The sequence below is a fragment of the Neltuma alba genome, unplaced genomic scaffold (genome assembly GCF_004799145.2).
Source record: "Neltuma alba isolate B1F8T4 unplaced genomic scaffold, ASM479914v2 tig00010594_pilon, whole genome shotgun sequence".
Lineage (NCBI taxonomy): Eukaryota > Viridiplantae > Streptophyta > Magnoliopsida > Fabales > Fabaceae > Neltuma > Neltuma alba.
The window spans coordinates 1-17,410 of NW_021635457.1; the positions used below are offsets into that span (position 1 = coordinate 1).

The following is a 17,410-nucleotide window of genomic DNA, read 5'->3' on the forward strand; positions in this document are numbered from 1 at the left end:
GCTAGATGCACCTTAACCCCGAAAAAATTCCACATCACCTTCTTATTAGACATGCCACGTCAGATTTTCTGGTCAAATTTGTGTTGACTCATCAATTTAATGGTCAAACTAACAGATCTGTTAGCATGGGATACCGGTGCACTAATTTAATTACTTTGAGGGCAAATTTGCACCACAAAATACTTCAGGCCACTGGGTGCACTTGGCTAAATACATGGGGTGCTGGGTGCACCTTAACCCTAATAATTATATATATAATGATGGTTATGTATCAAAGAAAATGCGATGCTCATTGAAACTGAAGTGGACTCATGTAAATACCGAGCGTAGAATTAGCCAGGAATAAAATCCAGTGAACTTGTAACTTATAATCTCATGCAGTTCGTGTATGATTAAAAAAGAATTATAGGAACAAGGATGACCAGTTAGTTTTGTCTAAACAAGGCAGAAGCAAGTGATTGGAGGCCGTTCGTTTCGAGGATAGCTTTCCACGTCAGTATATGATCTGAGCTTCGGAGTCCCATCAAAGCTAGCACCAGTCTGTGGGGAAAATTGAAGGAGCTCACTACTGTCACTAATGCGTTTTCTGACCTCTGCTCTGGCTTTTGGGTACATATGTGCAGGTGGGCGCACGTCATCAAGTCGGACCACTCCATTGATCAGTCCCATCCGTGTCCCCTGATTCAGGTGCATACATTTGCATGTATACATATATATATATATTCACACACACACATATCCTCTCATGGATCCATGCTCACATCAGCAGCAAATACCAACAGAATACATATAAGAGCATTATACACGCGCAAGCACGCGCGCACATCCTATCAGGTATCAGCATACATATACCGACCCTTCATCACTAGGACGAAATCGCTTTTGTTTAGTCAAAGGTATCCGTTGTTAGTAATGACAAATCACCTTGCGCCCTAGAATTTCCGAAAAGAAATTGGTGTGGCCCACTTCATTCAAATTTTATCATTTATCTCTGAATCAGTAGCCAAGGTACTAAAACCCCACAAATTAATAGCTTGAGAGAGCAGTAAAGACTAAGGATAGTGATAGTTAAATTAATTTAATTAGAATATGTAAAAATATTTATTGTTTTTATAAAAACAATATATAATCCAAAGCAAAATCTTAGATAGGTGCGTCGAGTGTTCAAGTGTATAAAATCAGTCTCATTTATACGTTTCAGCCACCTATTTCAGTGTCTCATTTATACGTGTCAACCTCCTCTTCACGTGTGATGGGGGTTGATAGGACACAACTTTCGCTTTTCTTTTGTCTTTTTTTTCTTCCTTATTTTCTTTTTCCCGAGCGTTTAACAGGCATCATCATTCATGATTCAACAGTCGTCTCAGAATCATATCTCCTCAGCGGCTGAAATTCTCAGAAGATCGTGCATTTAAAATTAAAAATAAATGTGAATTGCTTTCAAACAAATTTTGAATATTTTTTTGTGTGATTTTCTGGACCTACCTCATTGCAATTAGAGGATTTAGAACTAATCTGAATTGAGTCATTACCAGCTCTGCCGCAGTTTTTATTCTCTCTCCTTCTTCTTCTTCTTTTATCCGATAATCTTCTTCCTTCTCAATTTCTTGTCTTTTGCATAAAAAAGTGATCCAAATAATCCGCCCAGTTCAATGGGCTACCCGACTTCTCATTGGGTCAAAATCCCCCGTGTTGTTGCCATCAGTTAGACCCCAATTTTTGTTTTTAAAAAAAAACCCTGAGTCTTTGGTTTCGGGTCAATCCTACGGATCTGGTCTAGTTTTCCTTTTTCTAACCAACGCGAGCATCTACTGGGAGAATTACCATACCACCTTAGTCAAAGTCAACTCTATCAAATTTTGTCCTTTCCTGTTTGTTTTCACTGGCCTTTGCATTTTTCCCACTGCTTGTTGCATAGCGAAGCATGTCGAGCCGCAGGAACGGGTATTTCCCACTGCTTACTTCACAAGTCTTATTTATTTTAAGAAATGGTCACAAGCAATCTTGAATATTAAATTCCTTTTCATCATTTTATGCGTATAATTCAAACTTCTGGCAATTAATTGTACTTAGAGCGATTGTTTCGGTACATGGCATTTTTGTTTTTGCAAAATGAAATGGCTGCGCAGATTCATCAACTGGGCCAAGGCCCAAGGTATATAAAAAACAATTTTTTCTTACCATCATAATAAAAAGCAGTAGGTGATGGAAATGCTTCAGCCCCGTCGTATAAACGGGGGCATGGGATATCGAACCTGTCCGGGCCGAATGCGTTCAGTCCACCCCAACACTATTATCCGGCCCAAATAAATTTCCTACAAATTTTGTCTTATTTTTTCTGCCCATTTAAGTCTTACTGCCGAATTCACTCCTAACCCATAAATTAGAGGACTCGCTACATATGTTCATTGCCATGCATTAAAAAAAAAAAAAGAAGACATTCAACTGCAAGAATCATATTCAACGTGGCCTTTAGAACTTTAGATGCAACGATGCGGTGAAGGAATCTATCTGCAGAAGTCGTCAAATCCCATGTATTCATTCTGCTGAATCTTTTCAATCATGTCTGATACACCAACTCCACCTATAATCACAAACAAAGAACCATAAAACCACAAAACGCACCGAAAGGCCAATCAGTCAAAAATAATAAATCAAAAACAAAAACAATAATACACAGCCTAACTTCTTGCAGGACACTTACCCAATGCAATTGCGCTAACAAATACGGTGAAGGCCACAACAAAGATAATCAGAGACGCCCTTCCGAATAATCTAACCAGCTTATCAATGACATATTGCCCTAAATACGCTGAAATGGCTGCCACAGTGGTCAGATACAGAGCTGCAAAACAAAACACCAAATCATTATCTCATGTTACTTTGATTTCTGAACCAAAACAAAGGAATAAAAAAGCAGAAACCGATGAATATTACGCCACAATTTACCATAAGGAACAGGAAAACGGTTCAAGAGGTAATACTGCACAACAGATATAGATGCTGAGAATGCCATTCCTAACGTAGCCGTGGCACTGGCTACCTGCAGCGCCATTTTTCGACATGAATAACTTAACACGCTTTGTGAATTCCCACGTAATGTCCTTAACATATACAAAAAGAAGGCAAACTTACCTGAGGAGCGATTCCTAGTTCCATAAATAAGGGACCCATGACAAATCCACTACCTACGCCGAGAAGGCCAGCGATAATTCCGGCGGACAGAGCGCAAACAATGGCCAGAATCAGATGGTGCAATGGCAAACGAGTGCCTTCTTCTCCTTTGGAAGGAATAGCTCTCCATCCCTGATAGAGGCCTATTGCTTGGTACAGATACACTCCAAACGAAACCGGTACCTGCAAAATATCACAAAATTAAAGCGATGGTTCTTCATTTTAAGCCATACCTTGGACATGCATATAGTTTTCTTACCTGGAAAAAGTTTACTATCCAGAACGTGACTGAACAGGTAGCTGTGTAAGTCTGTGAGAAGCATGTTTGACTGTTAGTTTCAGAGAATGTTCAAAGGAAAGAGGGGAGAATGTAGGGAAAGCCGAAAGTGACCTTGGCAATCTGCAGGATAACGTATGAGAGCCAGACGAAGCAAAGAAGTCCGAATTCTTTCCAATAAATGTTGCCAATAATGGAAACCTGAATCAATCAATAGTTTGATCAAGTAAACAAGGGTCAGGATTTAATTAAAAGAAAAGGACAGATTATGATGAGAGATGTTAAGTCAGACATGATCGCTTATAGTTTGCAAACCTGAGTTTTTTTAGTGTCCTTTTGAGGCCCTGCAGGAAGCAAGCTGTACCCTGCTAACCCGTTAGCCGTTTCTGCATAAAAGACAGAAAGCGCCAATCTAGTTTTTCTCTCTCTCTGTCATATATAAATATAAAGATACTATTGAGCATGCACAAAATTAACCCTTTAAGAAATACACGAACCAGAAGATTCGAAAAGCTTGGCGCTCTCCTGCTATTAAAAAAGGAAAAGAAAAAGAAAAAAAGTATTAACTCTATATTTAACTCAGTCTAGGGATGGTTGACTTTCTCCAGGCAAAAGGATTCACATGCATGAATGCCTGGTTAGATATATGAACCTGTTTTACTTTGGTTTCCATTTTCCATGTATCAGCACCCTTGAAGAATGCCTTGATTGAGGTACCTGTAGGGGCCCGGATAGAAAATGAAGCATATGGATGAAGCAAATAACTAAACAGTAAACCTATTTGAACATTTCATTACCTATAAAGATAAGGATCAGAAGAACAGTGATCATCCAATTCGCAAATACAACACTGAAATAGACTCCTGTAGTAATCCCCAGCATGATTATGGGCAACATAAGCAGCACAATATTATAGTCAATTAAGGGTATATCAAACGTAGGATTCTTCAGCTTCAGGTTGAAGTAAACAGTGGATGCCTGCCCCCGTGATCATCCTGCAAGACCATTTTCTAAGTATATCTATCGTAATGCCCTGTCATGTCACAAAGATATATGTAGATTGAATCTTACATTTTGAAATGGCGGTTGCTGATTTTGGATCAAACCCAATGACCAGCATCAACATCGGAACAAAGAAACCGCGCCGCCAACACCGCCGACGCTCCCGAATGCTCCTCCTAAGGATGCAATGAACGTCCCAGCAATGATTGGCCACCCAAATTTCATTTCCTACATATTTAATAGTTACAACGCAAGAGTAATAATCAAAGCTGGGAAATCATTGGAACAGAAACATTTAGGACCTTAAAAGATCACACAACTTAGTAGCAACATGCTTCCTATTACATGAGTCGAAACGTTGAGGTTTCAGAGCGCGCTTGAGAGAAAATACAACTTTTACACGACAGAGATGAGGCATCATCGTCATTTTAGAGAAGTTTCTTGATAGCAAGGAGAGATGAGAAACTTACCGGCCAGACATGTTGATAACCAGATCGAGCAGGGTCCCATAAGAAATCTATGGCTTTGACCAGATAAGTAGAGAATGAATCTGTTTGGTTCGAACCATGTGTCTCGCTTGGGACTCTTGCTGCTTGAGCCGAAACAATAACTAGAGCAAGGAACAAAGGGAATAAGACAACCATGGACATATTTTGCCAGACTTGCCAATCTGTTCCGATTGGAGACATTGAGGTCGGAGTGAGTGAGAACCAGTCGCTGCTCTTGCTCTTTCTTATATAGAGGCAAGGTTTTTCACATGAAGATCTAATCAGCATCAATCCCGATTCCCGAATCATCATTTTATTATATAAAATTATACCCAACTCCTGGGGTTAAAAACATTTAAAAAAAAAAAAAACAGGTCAAGAATTAACAGTAATTGTGCAGGATCACGTGACTCATATTTTATATTATAATAATAATAACATAAGGACGATTGAAATTAGAGTGTGGATGCATATGAATACTATACGTAGAATTACAAACAAGGATCACAATGATTAATTAGTCCCATGATTCACGTGCATGTCTTTTTAATTATAACTTCAATCTGTAAATATACAAATATATATACATATATAAATAGAAATTAGGTGCAGCCAACATTATTCGCATATCAGCAGCAAATACGAACATAATACATACAAAAGCATTATATATATGTATATATATATCCTATCAGCATACACGTACGTTTCTAAGATCCTAAAATGCCTATCCAAACTATATTCCTATCAACACATCATCGCTGGGACGATCGAAATCGATCGCACCAAAGAGATTATTTTTAATTAGCTAGCTTTGATGAAAACCATCCATGACTGATGCACACCAGCAACAAGCCACAGGCTTCAAGGGATTTCATTTCAGAGAGGGAAGATTAGAAGTTCATTTTGTCCATCTGATCGATCAGTGACGTGGGAAAATACATCTTCTCCACTCTATGAATCCAACGGCTCTAAGTTATTTGCTTCATTCAGATTTTATCATTTTATCTGAACCAGTTGCAATGTAGAATTATCTTCGGTCAACTCTATCATTCTTTTTGTGCTTTCCCTATTTTGTTTTTACCAGCCCTTACATTACATCCTCCCGAAAACGTAGATCTTGTAAGGTTTTTTACCCAATAACCTCTCTTCTTGAATCACGAAATCTTTTGTGATTGGTCCACATTGTTTTTCTTTTTTAAAAAGAAAAGGTTGGCCTGTCTTTTTCCAATCAAATTCAACCCGATGCTATGGGTTCCCCCTTCTCCAATCAGATCTGCCGCCTCCTCTATCATTTTCTACTCCTTTCCTTTGCTTTATCATTTTAAAAATCTTTCTTTCGTTTTGTTTGTTCGTAGGGCTGCTTAATTAGTGGGAGGTGATGATATATGCTAGCGTAGTATTTTTATGTAAAAGTGTCATGAATCCATATTATTAGACGACAGTTCTGTTTAGATCCTCAAAAGCTTATCCTTCATTTGGAATTTTTTATTTTTATTTTTTATAGTGTTTCATGACTTCACTCGTTCATTGTATGCTTATGGATTTTCAGACCATTAGGGGGCGCCACCTTGCCCTGATATGACATCTAGCTACTTCTACACCAAGTTGTTTTTTCTTCTTAGCCCAACTTCCATGCCAAGTGGTTGAAAAGGTACATTTTCAGTCTTATATATTTTATAAGGTTGTCTAATGTCACTATTAATTAAAATTGTGAGCAACATCATACATACGATCTGAGGTCATAAAATTAAGTACAGACGCTGAAATGGTAGTATTAGTTTCAGGTTTGCACAGTATCAGTTGAATGGCTTGAACATCCAAAAACAGCACAGCTTTGCAATACTAAAATTTAATGAAATGAATAATGCTTTGTAAACAAATTAAATTAGTTATTGTATAGACAATTGGGATATTATTAGCTTTTGAAAAGAACAAGGTTGGTTGTAGAAAAGCTGTCCTAATCCTAACAGTGAACATAAAATGTGTTGATATAATCGATCATTTACGTTCAGACCGAGCTCACCTCTCACGTGCACTGCACATGGACACTCTAGCTCTCGATGATAATTCAAACACGTATATTTTTTTTTTTTTTTGCCACACATAGATATTTTCTTATTAAGGATAATTATATTTGAGGCACTGATCGAGTATTAGACATGAAAGTACATTTCTCAATAAGAAATTCAAATCTTGGTTTGTTTTATTGCAAACTCACGAGGGAACAGTCATTTTTATTAAATTTAAAGGTTTATTAATATTTTTCAAAGTAGGTTTTTTCCATAAAACAATTAATTAACAATTTTTATCAGTTAGCTGTTCGGATCAATCCGCGTAACTCGAAGTATCTTGGCCTGCAGGAACGAATATTTTCCAACCGCTTCACTTAACAAATCTTTTGTTTATTTTAAGAAATGATCACAAGCAATTTTGAATATCAAATTCTTCTTTATGATTATAAATTAAACTTTTGGTTATTAAATTATACTTGAAGCGACTTTTTCTGCACGATCGCGTGTTTTTTTTTTTGGCCCCCTTGGATTGGAAAGCTACTTTGGTGAAAATGATATTGGAAGCTCAGAGTCATCAACTTGGCCAAGGAGCATAATATATACTACATCCGATCCTTCATATAAGAGTTAGTTGACTAATTTGAATAGATTAAAATTAGTTATTTGTAATAAATACATATTGTCTTTTCTAAAATATTTTTGCTAATCAAGTATATTGGATCATCGAATTACCATTATTATAAGACTACCTTAGAAAAAAAAAAATGAATGAATATGAGAAACAAAATGAATTAAAGTCTTATATTTAGGATCAAAATAAAAATAAAACAAGATCTTATATTAAGCACCAGAGGTAGTACATACTATTAATATATAGTCTTACAAGCTCCTAAAACTTTGATGTTGATTATATTACTTGGACACACAAATACACGAACTGTTTTTTTTCCTCCGTCTGCAATATTATCGACAAGCCCTCTATAATATTACATTCGATTCTTAATATAACAATTAGTTTGATTTTAAATCTGGTATTAAATATAAGATGATAATTTACTTCATCTCTTAATTATATTTATTTATTTTCTTAAAATAGTCTTTATAATAGTTACATGTGTTAAATATTTCATTAAATGGTAATTCTAGCTAATAATATATATTGTTAGTAAAGATATTCTAAAAAAACAACACCTATTTATTATTAATGACAAACTTAACTAATTTTTTTAATATACTCAAATTAATTAACTAATTCTTGTATTAAGTACCGGAAGTAGTATTATAAGTTGTAGTATACTCTGGTGACAGAAATCAAGACGTGGGCTGCAAAGGATTGGGAAGTGAAAGTGGAATGGTGCAACCGCGAAGTGAACCAAGCGGCAGATTGTCTTACTAAACGAGCGCTAGGAGCAGCTGAAGGCATTACGTGTTTCAGTTCCCCCTCCGGATTTTCTTACTGCTTTTTTAGCTTCTGATTTAGACGCTTCGTAGCTTTGTAATGTCCTCTCCCCAATAAAAAAAAAAATATAGACAAATTAGACAACAAGGATTCTATCCATGAAAGTTGAAAAAGAGTTTTAAAAGACTTATTATCATTTTTGGAATTATTATTTATATCGTGCATATGACGTGACAATGGAAAAATATCTAGTTTAAAAAGAAGGGAAAGTTCTGATCAAAAGTGTTTGAGTAGTTTATTAATCAAATGAACCTGATGCAATGCACTTTTAACGAGTTCAATTAACTTCTTCTCAGTTATGTGTAACAATTTTCAAAATAAACTAACTTCTTTTCAGTTGTGTGTAACAATTTTCAGAATAAACATCAGTGCACATATTATACATGGTAAAAAAAGAGTTGTGTCCACTAAAAATGAATTAAATAAGTTATTACACCTTCTCAAATTCATGTCCCTTTAGCTCCTAAAAAGCTACCTTTAATCAATTTTTCTTAAATAATCTACTTGAAATTAAAAATTAAACAATCTCTTGGCACGGTTAAAGCACATATTCATCAACTTGGCCAAAGAGCATACTTTACATATTGTCTTACAGGCCCCTAAAATTTCAGTGTTGATGATGACATTACTTGGATAAACACATGCAAAGTTTTCTTTTTCTGTCTACAACATTATAGACAGGCCGTTTAATTATTATACCATTACATTCAAGTTGTGAAATACAGACAAATTAGACAACGAGGATTCTATCCATAAACTTTTAAAAAGCTTTGCTACCATTTTTTGAATTATTATTTATATTGTGCATGTCATCAAAAGAGCGAGATATTTAGTTTAAAAAATTATACTTGGAATTAAAAATTAAACAACGTCCTGTCGCGGTCAACATACTCAGACAGTTCATCAACTTGGCCAAGGAGCACACTACATAGTCTTACGATGGCCCCTAAAACTTCAGTGTCGATGAAATTACTTTGGAATTTGGATAAACACATACTTTTTTTTTTCCTGTCACAACATATAAATCTTTATAACATTACACTCAAGTTGTAAAGTAAAGACAAATTAGACAACGAGGATTCTATCCATAACATAGTTTAGAAAAGATTAAATGCAACTTTTTGAATTATTATAATCATATTGGTGCACGACATCACAAGGGAAAAATATCTAGTTAATTGAGAAAAATCTACTTGGAATTCAGAATTAAAGAACCTTGTCGCTGTTAACACAGACAGTTTTGGTCTGCACAGCATTCTTTTGAACTCGATCAAGAATCTGCAGTGTTTATCTTCCCAGCATTTTTATATCAACGTAACATCGATCACCAACCAAAGTTAAATGAATAAACAACCCCATTAATTAATCCCTTGAAAAGTGCATGTGTTGTAATCAGCCTGTCCCTATGCATGCTGCAAAAGCCGCCACGATGGTAAGATACACAGCTGCAAAACGCAACAAAACCAGTTACATATATTACTTTACGGTTTTGAGCCAAAATAAAACAAACGAATAAAAAACAGTAATTGATGGGAATTCTCAGGCGTCTGTCGGGGCATGAGATATCTGGCACCAGACATCATCAATTTCGAGTTTCAACATGTTCTGAACTTGTCCGGCCAAACGCGTTCGGTCCATCCCTTCAGTGTTTTCCGGCCCTAATAAATTCCCTACAAATTTTGTCTTATTTTCTACCTATTTAAGTCTAGTCCTGTTTTCCTGATCATTAAGGCCGTGTTCGGATTAGTTTTTTAAAATTTTTTATCTCAACTTATATGAAAACAAACTTTTTATGCGCTTTCAAGGGTTCTCAAATTCCCCCCAAGTCTAATCCTGTGTCCCAGTTCACTCTTTAGGAACAAAAAACGAAGACGTTTCAGGCTGCGCGTGTGATCATACCTGCAGGATCACTCACCGGACAAGGCCATGCCTAGTTCAGACAGACATCATGGGCAAATGATTTGGTTTTACATAACATTACACCGGATATATGATTTTACATGATGCGTTATTCATATGCTACTTCCGGTCTTTAATATAAGAGTTAGTTGACTAATTTGAGTATATTAAAAAATTAGTTAAATTAGTTATTTATAATAAATAAGTGTTGTCTTTTATAAAATATATATCTTGCTAATCAAGTATATTAGCTAGAACTACTATTATTACAAAAATTACTTTGAAAAAAATAGATAAATATGAAAGAGAAAGTGGATTGAAGTCTTATATTTAGAATCAAAATAAAAATTAAACGAAATTTTATATTAAAAATTGGAGGTAGTAATATACAGTACACAAATAATACCGCCCCAAAACACAACATCATGTTCAAATTTTATCAAACTTGGGACAATCACATTTTAGAATATAACATCATTGTCATATATCTTAGTGCAGCCCAGTAAACAAATCCTTGATGCAGGAAGATTGCGAAGAGCAACCGTATGGCATATATAGGCCTTAAATCGGAGCCTGTAGCTACTTGCAGAAGTCCTCAAATCCCATGTATTCGTTACGCTGAATCTTTTGAACCATGTCTGACACACCAACTCCACCTGAAAACCACCAAAGCATCAAAAGGCCGACGAAAGAAAGCTCAGAAAACCTCGTAAGAAACAAAAGTGCAATAATAATACTGCACTATATATTCTAACTTTAATTTTAATTTTGCAAGACACTGACCCAATGCAAATGCACTGACAAATACTGTAAAGGCCAGGACAAATATAATCAGAGACGCCCTTCCAAATCTTGTAACCAGCCTGTCAATGATATCCTGCCCTATGTATGCAGCGATTGTTGCCACAAAGGTCAGATACAAAGCTGCAAAAAACACAACGTGAAGTTGCGTATTACTTTTACAGTCTTGAACCAAAACGGGCGAATAGTGAATAAAAAAAGGATGATCGATGAGTAGTTTTTATAGTTTACCGTAAGGAACAGGAAAACGGTTCAGGAGGTAATATTCTACAGTAGAGATAGATGCTGAGTATGTCATTCCAAGTGTGGCTGTGGCACTTGCCACCTGCACAAGTTTTCAACATATATACAAGACTTATTGCATATATACACCGGGAGTTCCCATTAGATTTCCTTTATTATATTCCTTCAATTTTAACGTCCAAGTTCCTTTAGTTCATGAGAATTAAATACTCACTTGAGGGGCGATTCCCAGTTCCAGAAACAAAGGACCCATGACAAATCCACTGCCTATACCGAGAAGGCCGCCGATAAGTCCAGCTAAGGTGGCACAGAAACTAGAGAGAATCAGATAGTGCAATGGCCAATTTGTGCCCCGATCTCCTTTGGAAGGAATGGTTCTCCATCCCTGATGAAGCCCTATTGCTTGGTACAGATGCACTCCTAGAGAAGCCGGTACCTTCAACAGGTCAGAGAAAAGTGATTTACCATCTGCTTTTTAAGCCACGGCTCATATATGTGCATGCATATGCCTACCTGTAATAGATTTACTATCCAAAACGTGGTTGAACATGTACTTGTGTATGTCTGTTGAAGAATATGTTTGAGTGGTTAGTTCGAGAAAATGCTCAGAGTACGTAAAAGGAAGGAGAATGCAAGGAGAGACGTAGTCCGGTTTCCATGGTAATTTCATATATATTTCAATAGAAACATATTTTTTATGATTTTATTTCAATATAATTATCTGCTAGATTACTTGGCCGTCACCGTATGAGAATATCTAGTCTCCCTTTGGCAGCCATTCTTCCTTAAAAATCGGGAATTTAGATTTGTAAGACTTTAATTATATACACATGTCAAAACTTATTCTCACGTCCCTATCATTTCATTGTCCTTGCTTTTACAAGAATCTGTCCATAGTCATTATTATTTCAGTCCGCTTTATTGTTTATGAACCTTCCTATTTTATCCCATTCCTATTATTCTTCATGAATCATCCTATTTTATCCCACTCCTATCTTTTCCAGCAACCAAACAGATGAGAAAGTCACCTTAATAATCTGCAGAAAAAAGTATGCGAGCCAGACGAAGGAGATATATCCCAGCTCTTTCCAATATATGTTGCCAAGAATCGGACCCTGATGAATCAGCATAGTTCCGTTCAAGTAAACAAGGATGGTCAAGAAATTGTGTGTGTGTGTGTGTGTGTGTGTGTGTGTGTGAGTGAGAGAGAGAATTAGATTGTTAAGTCAAACATGATTTGCACATAATTCGCAAACCTGGGGTAGTCTGTTGTCTTTTTGAGATTTTGCGGGAAGAGAGTTGTATTCTGGCTCCTCATCACAATCCGTCCCTGGATGAAAAGACAAAACCGAACTTTGGTTTCAGTAACATATAAATATATTTGGGGATTTACTTGGTTAACCCTTTCATGAAAATAATAACTAAATCCACAAACCATCAGGAGATTTCAGAAGCGTGGCGGTCTCCTGCAATTTTAAATAAAAAAGATTTATTTATTTAAGCACGGATGGAAGACTTTAATAAGTCTGAATTGAATGAATTTGGGGATGGCTTCTCTCATTGAGACTACATTATGTAACAGCATTAGCATAGCCCAGTAAATGCATAGAAAGAAATGCGATCGAGGAGAATAAGAGGAAAACAAAACAAATAAAAAAGTAGTGTTAAAGCAGATTCATGTGTCTGCGCTTATAATGAGTATAAATTAAAACAAGAAATAACCGGGGTGGAAAAATACATACATGGGTTCAATAAATTGATTATATTGAATATGCGTGAAAATTTTTGAAAATATGAGAGCATAATGTAAAGATCTTGCGCTACCTACTTAGGAACTTTCCAAAACTAGCAACCTGTTTCGTTAAGGTTTCCGTTTTCCAGGTGTGAATACCCTTGAAGAATGCCTTAATTGAGGTTCCTGTAAATCCAACAATAAAAATGAACCATCGAGTAGTTGAAGTGATTAATTGAGAAAACCTAATTGAACATTCATATTTAAAAACGAACCATCGAGTAGTTGAAGTGATTAATTGAAAAACTAATTGAACATTCATAATTACTACCTATGAAGACAATGATTAGAAGCACAGTGATCATCCAGTCAGCAAACACAACGCTCAAACTAACTCCAATGGTAATCCCCAGCATGATCATGGGCATCATAAGCATCACCATATTATAGTCAATTAATGGTATATCCAATGTAGGATGCTTCAGTTTCAGGTTGAAGTAAACGGTTGAGATGGCCGCACCTGTGATCATACCTACAAAATCATGGTTATAGAAAGGATTTAGATCGTCACATGAGGAAGTCGAGATCAAAAAAGATGCAAATAGTATAAAGTTTCCATAGATATTGAGGGAGCAGGAGTTCATAACCCATGTCGCTTTGGGCTTCAAATGCTCCAAGCCTGCTCGAGTTTGAAGGTTATTTTGCGATCCTATGTATTCCTCTTGATCGTATTCTGGGTTGTCGTTAAAGATTTTGTTAATTAAACAAGGTTTGTGATTTAGATGTTTTATATATATATATATATATATATATATATATATATATAACATGACCTTTTTTCATTATCATGCTAACCTCTCTATTCTATCTAATACTAGCTCTGTCCTTAATATAAAAATTAGTTGACTAATTTAAATAAATTAAAAAAATTAATTAAGTTAATTATTTGTAATAAATATGTATTATCTTTCTTAAAATATCTTTATTAATCAAGTATATTGGCTATATCTATTATTAATATAGGGGTTAAATTGGAAAAATAATAAATGAATATGAGAGATAAAGTGAATTGGAGTTTTATATCTAAGATCAAAATAAAAATTAAATGAACTCTTATATTATTAAGGACCGGAGGTAGTATTATTATGTAAATCTTTTGAAAGCATCATGTGTTTTTTTATGACTATGATATGCTCCACTTGAATTTTTTTTCCATGATAATTAACTTTAAAGCCGACATCTTTTTGAATTTATAAATGATAATTACATTTTGAAATGGCAGTTGCAGATTTTGCGTCAAACCCAATAATGAGGATTAACATGGGAACAAAGATGCCGCCGCCACCAACACCCCCGACGCTCCCAAATGCTGCTCCCAAGGATCCAATCACCGTCCCAGCAACGATACGCCATCCAAATTTCATTTCCTGCATTTTATAGTCAGAACACAAAAGGGACAGTTAGTTAAACTCCAGTTTCATCATTCCCGTATTAGCTTAGCTAAGAGCCAAAACCTTGTTAATGGTTTGATAGCTCGATCTTTAGGAAGGCGGTTGCAAGATCAAGTCCCAAAGTGGATGGCATAAAAGATGTGTGTGTTAGATCGATCTCTTCCCCGTGCGAAAGGTGGGGGTGTGTAAGCAGGGGGGGGGGACTTAGCTAGGAAATCGTTGGAACGACAGCACGTTTAGTTAGTTAATTCTGAACCAGGGAGATCATAATGCTAATATGCTTTCTATTACATGTTCTGTGCTTTGAAGTTTTAGGGTGAGTTTGATATGTGTCGGAAAAGAGAAACATGCGGAGCTATAGGGAGGGGAATATAATTTGAGGGAACTTACAGGCCAGACATGTTGATAACCAGATTGGCCAGCTCTCCATAAGCCATCCATGGCTTTGACGATGTAACTAGAAAATGATGAGTCTGTTTCGATCGAACCAGACATGTCGGTTGGGATTTTTCTCTGAGCTGAGGCTATTACTAAAGCTGCAAATGAACCCAACACAATCATGGGCGCGGCAATGTTTCTCTTTCTCATGACTCGCCAGTCTGCGCCTAGTCTTGCCATTGAGAAGTGAGAATCACTCGTTATGCCAATATGCACGTATATATAATCAAATTTATGAAGAAAAAAAAGGTTATTATTTCAATAGTATAAAAATTATAAAATAAAATAAAAGGCGACGATAACCAATATCGTAAAATCTGCAGAAGCTAGTTATACAGCAGGTTGCTCTTGTACATTTTCTCGCTATATTTTCCAGTAGAAATGTATAATTTCAATGCACGCGGACTTGAGAGGGAAACAAGTATAACTAGCTAGCTAGTCTACGAATTAAAGAAGCCTCTTTTATATAATGAACAACTGGAGACCGAAGCGTTTCGGGCTTTCAGCCTTTTCATGCGATAAGTCCCCAGCATCCTTTACCCGTACGATGAAAGTTGTTCTCTTTTTTTATCATGAAAAAAAGAGGTTGTCTCCTTTTTTTTAACTAATATTTATTTATTATAAATTAATTATTTAACTCTCGTATTAATAATTAAAAATAGTGTACGCAGAAAATCACAGCAGTGTGCAAGAAATTAAAGGCGCATATGTCAATAGGTACATATGTTTATACACAATTTTCCCCAACCATCGAAATATGCATAAAGTTCAAACTAGAGTTATATCTTTTGCGGAATGCTCCCTCGGTCCTCGCACAACTTTTTATGAAAGAATATTTTAAGATAGTCCTCTCATTTATAAGAAATAGGCCTGTTTGTCTAACCTTCAAAACCAAACCCGAATTATGGTTTTGGTTCCAACGTTGTCAAAACACGAGAAAAAAACTGACAAAGCATGGTTTTAGATTAAAACCATGATTTGGGGTTCAAAATTATAGTTTTAGAAGAAGTAAATTCATTCTGCTTTTGACTCAAATTGAAGAGTATGATTGTGTCTGTTAAAGTAGATCTAACAATAATATGACTTAATATCCTTCAATTATTTTTTTATAAATATATTTAATCTTATATCTTATAAATATATACACATATTAATTATTTATTAATTATATTATCTTATGTATTATTAATTATGTTGGTAAAAAATATATTATTAATAATTTTATTCCTTCAAATTAAAATATATCATAAAATCTATCTTTTATGTAATTATCATATTGACTTATGTTTTTTTAGTAATTTATATATAAAAAGTGTTTCTGATAATAACTATCTAAACACTCTCACTTCTTAGAATCACTTTTTTACAAAATTATTCTCCAGAAGTTATTCTCCAAACCATGATTTGGTTTCATCCAAACACCCCCTAAGTCTAAGATATTTGTTTCAGCTTTTCTTTTTGACGCCGTGAATGAAGGTATATGTGTGTGTGTGTGTGAAAAAAGAATAATGCAGGTACTCCTCTGGTCTTTAATATGAGACATAATTATTGAGTTGGTTTTGATCCTTAATATAAGATTCATTTCTCATATCTATCAATTTTCTCTAAATTACCCTTATAGATACTCCTTCAACTATAATCAAGTAAAAGAGGGAGATGAGGTATTAAGAGAGATGATTATGGTGTTTTAGAAAAAATGTGTCACATTTCTTATAATTAATTAATTTACCTAACTTCCTTAATATAATCAATGAGTTAAATAGGTCTTATATTAAGAACTGGAGGAGTATTTATTAGTAAGTAATGAGGTATTTTTGAAAAGAAAATTAATTTTTCAACATATTTATCAATTTTAGTTGTTAATTTGAATTATTTGTTTTGATATTTGCCAACACGATTTGCCTCTTTGAAAAAGAACATGTACAAATATAATCTGCTGGCTGGCTTATTCCATTGTTGCAACTTGCAAGGGCGATTCTGCTTTCCAATTGTTTAAACTTTAATGTGACAGAGTAATACAGCCAAGCTCCACGATGATGACCACAAGACCTGTTCCTTTCATTCGCAGACAATAACACTCTTTCCCTCTCTCTGCCAACGCTTATGATGCCGAAATGAAAAACACTGCCTGTTACAGTTACCTCCTCTTTACTGGGCGAGGGATGCAATAAGTGAAAAAAACAAATTAAACAATAAAAAATATTCTCATTTTATATATATACCATTTTCGGTCCTTAATATAAAACATTGTTTGACTTTTATTTTGGTTTTAAATATAAGACCCCAATCTACTTTGTCTCTCATATTTATGCATTTTTTCCAAAATAATCCTTCTAACAATGATAGTTATAGACTTATAACCAATACACTTAACTAATAAGGATATTTTAGGAAAAACAACACATATTTATTACAAATAACTAACTTAACT

General features: G+C 35.1%; 2 protein-coding genes across 2 annotated transcripts; both read right to left on the reverse strand.

The window, feature by feature from the left end:
* Nucleotides 1-2,184: 2,184 nt before the first annotated feature.
* On the reverse strand, nt 2,185-4,577 carry LOC114757415 (sulfite exporter TauE/SafE family protein 3-like). The gene is made up of 11 exons (XM_028946471.1): nt 4,566-4,577; nt 4,249-4,429; nt 4,104-4,168; nt 3,949-3,976; nt 3,767-3,837; nt 3,566-3,652; nt 3,434-3,484; nt 3,136-3,357; nt 2,950-3,043; nt 2,705-2,845; nt 2,185-2,584 (listed from the first exon to the last, which is right to left on the reverse strand). The coding sequence occupies exons 1-11, from the start codon at nt 4,575-4,577 to the stop codon at nt 2,508-2,510; spliced, it is 1,029 nt and encodes a 342-aa protein (XP_028802304.1). The 3' UTR covers nt 2,185-2,507.
* A 6,316-nt stretch (nt 4,578-10,893) lies between these two features.
* Nucleotides 10,894-15,072, reverse strand: LOC114757416 (sulfite exporter TauE/SafE family protein 3-like). Its single transcript, XM_028946472.1, has 11 exons — nt 14,932-15,072; nt 14,358-14,517; nt 13,422-13,622; nt 13,187-13,276; nt 12,615-12,688; nt 12,387-12,521; nt 11,872-11,922; nt 11,573-11,794; nt 11,347-11,440; nt 11,098-11,238; nt 10,894-10,970 (listed from the first exon to the last, which is right to left on the reverse strand). The coding sequence occupies exons 1-11, from the start codon at nt 15,034-15,036 to the stop codon at nt 10,894-10,896; spliced, it is 1,350 nt and encodes a 449-aa protein (XP_028802305.1). The 5' UTR covers nt 15,037-15,072.
* Nucleotides 15,073-17,410: the final 2,338 nt, after the last annotated feature.

Excerpts from the sequence above, each read along its gene's own strand:
- LOC114757415 (XM_028946471.1), bottom strand. Across the intron at positions 4,169-4,248 it reads TCTGATCCTTATCTTTATAG|GTACCTCAATCAAGGCATTC; the intron begins GTAATGAAATGT and ends GGGCCCCTACAG. Across the intron at positions 2,585-2,704 it reads TGTTAGCGCAATTGCATTGG|GTGGAGTTGGTGTATCAGAC; the intron begins GTAAGTGTCCTG and ends TTGTGATTATAG.
- LOC114757416 (XM_028946472.1), bottom strand. The coding sequence starts at position 15,036 with ATGTCTGGTTCGATCGAAACAGACTCATCATTTTCTAGTTACATCGTC. Across the intron at positions 13,277-13,421 it reads TCTAATCATTGTCTTCATAG|GAACCTCAATTAAGGCATTC; the intron begins GTAGTAATTATG and ends TTGGATTTACAG. Across the intron at positions 11,795-11,871 it reads GGATAGTAAATCTATTACAG|GTACCGGCTTCTCTAGGAGT; the intron begins GTAGGCATATGC and ends GACCTGTTGAAG.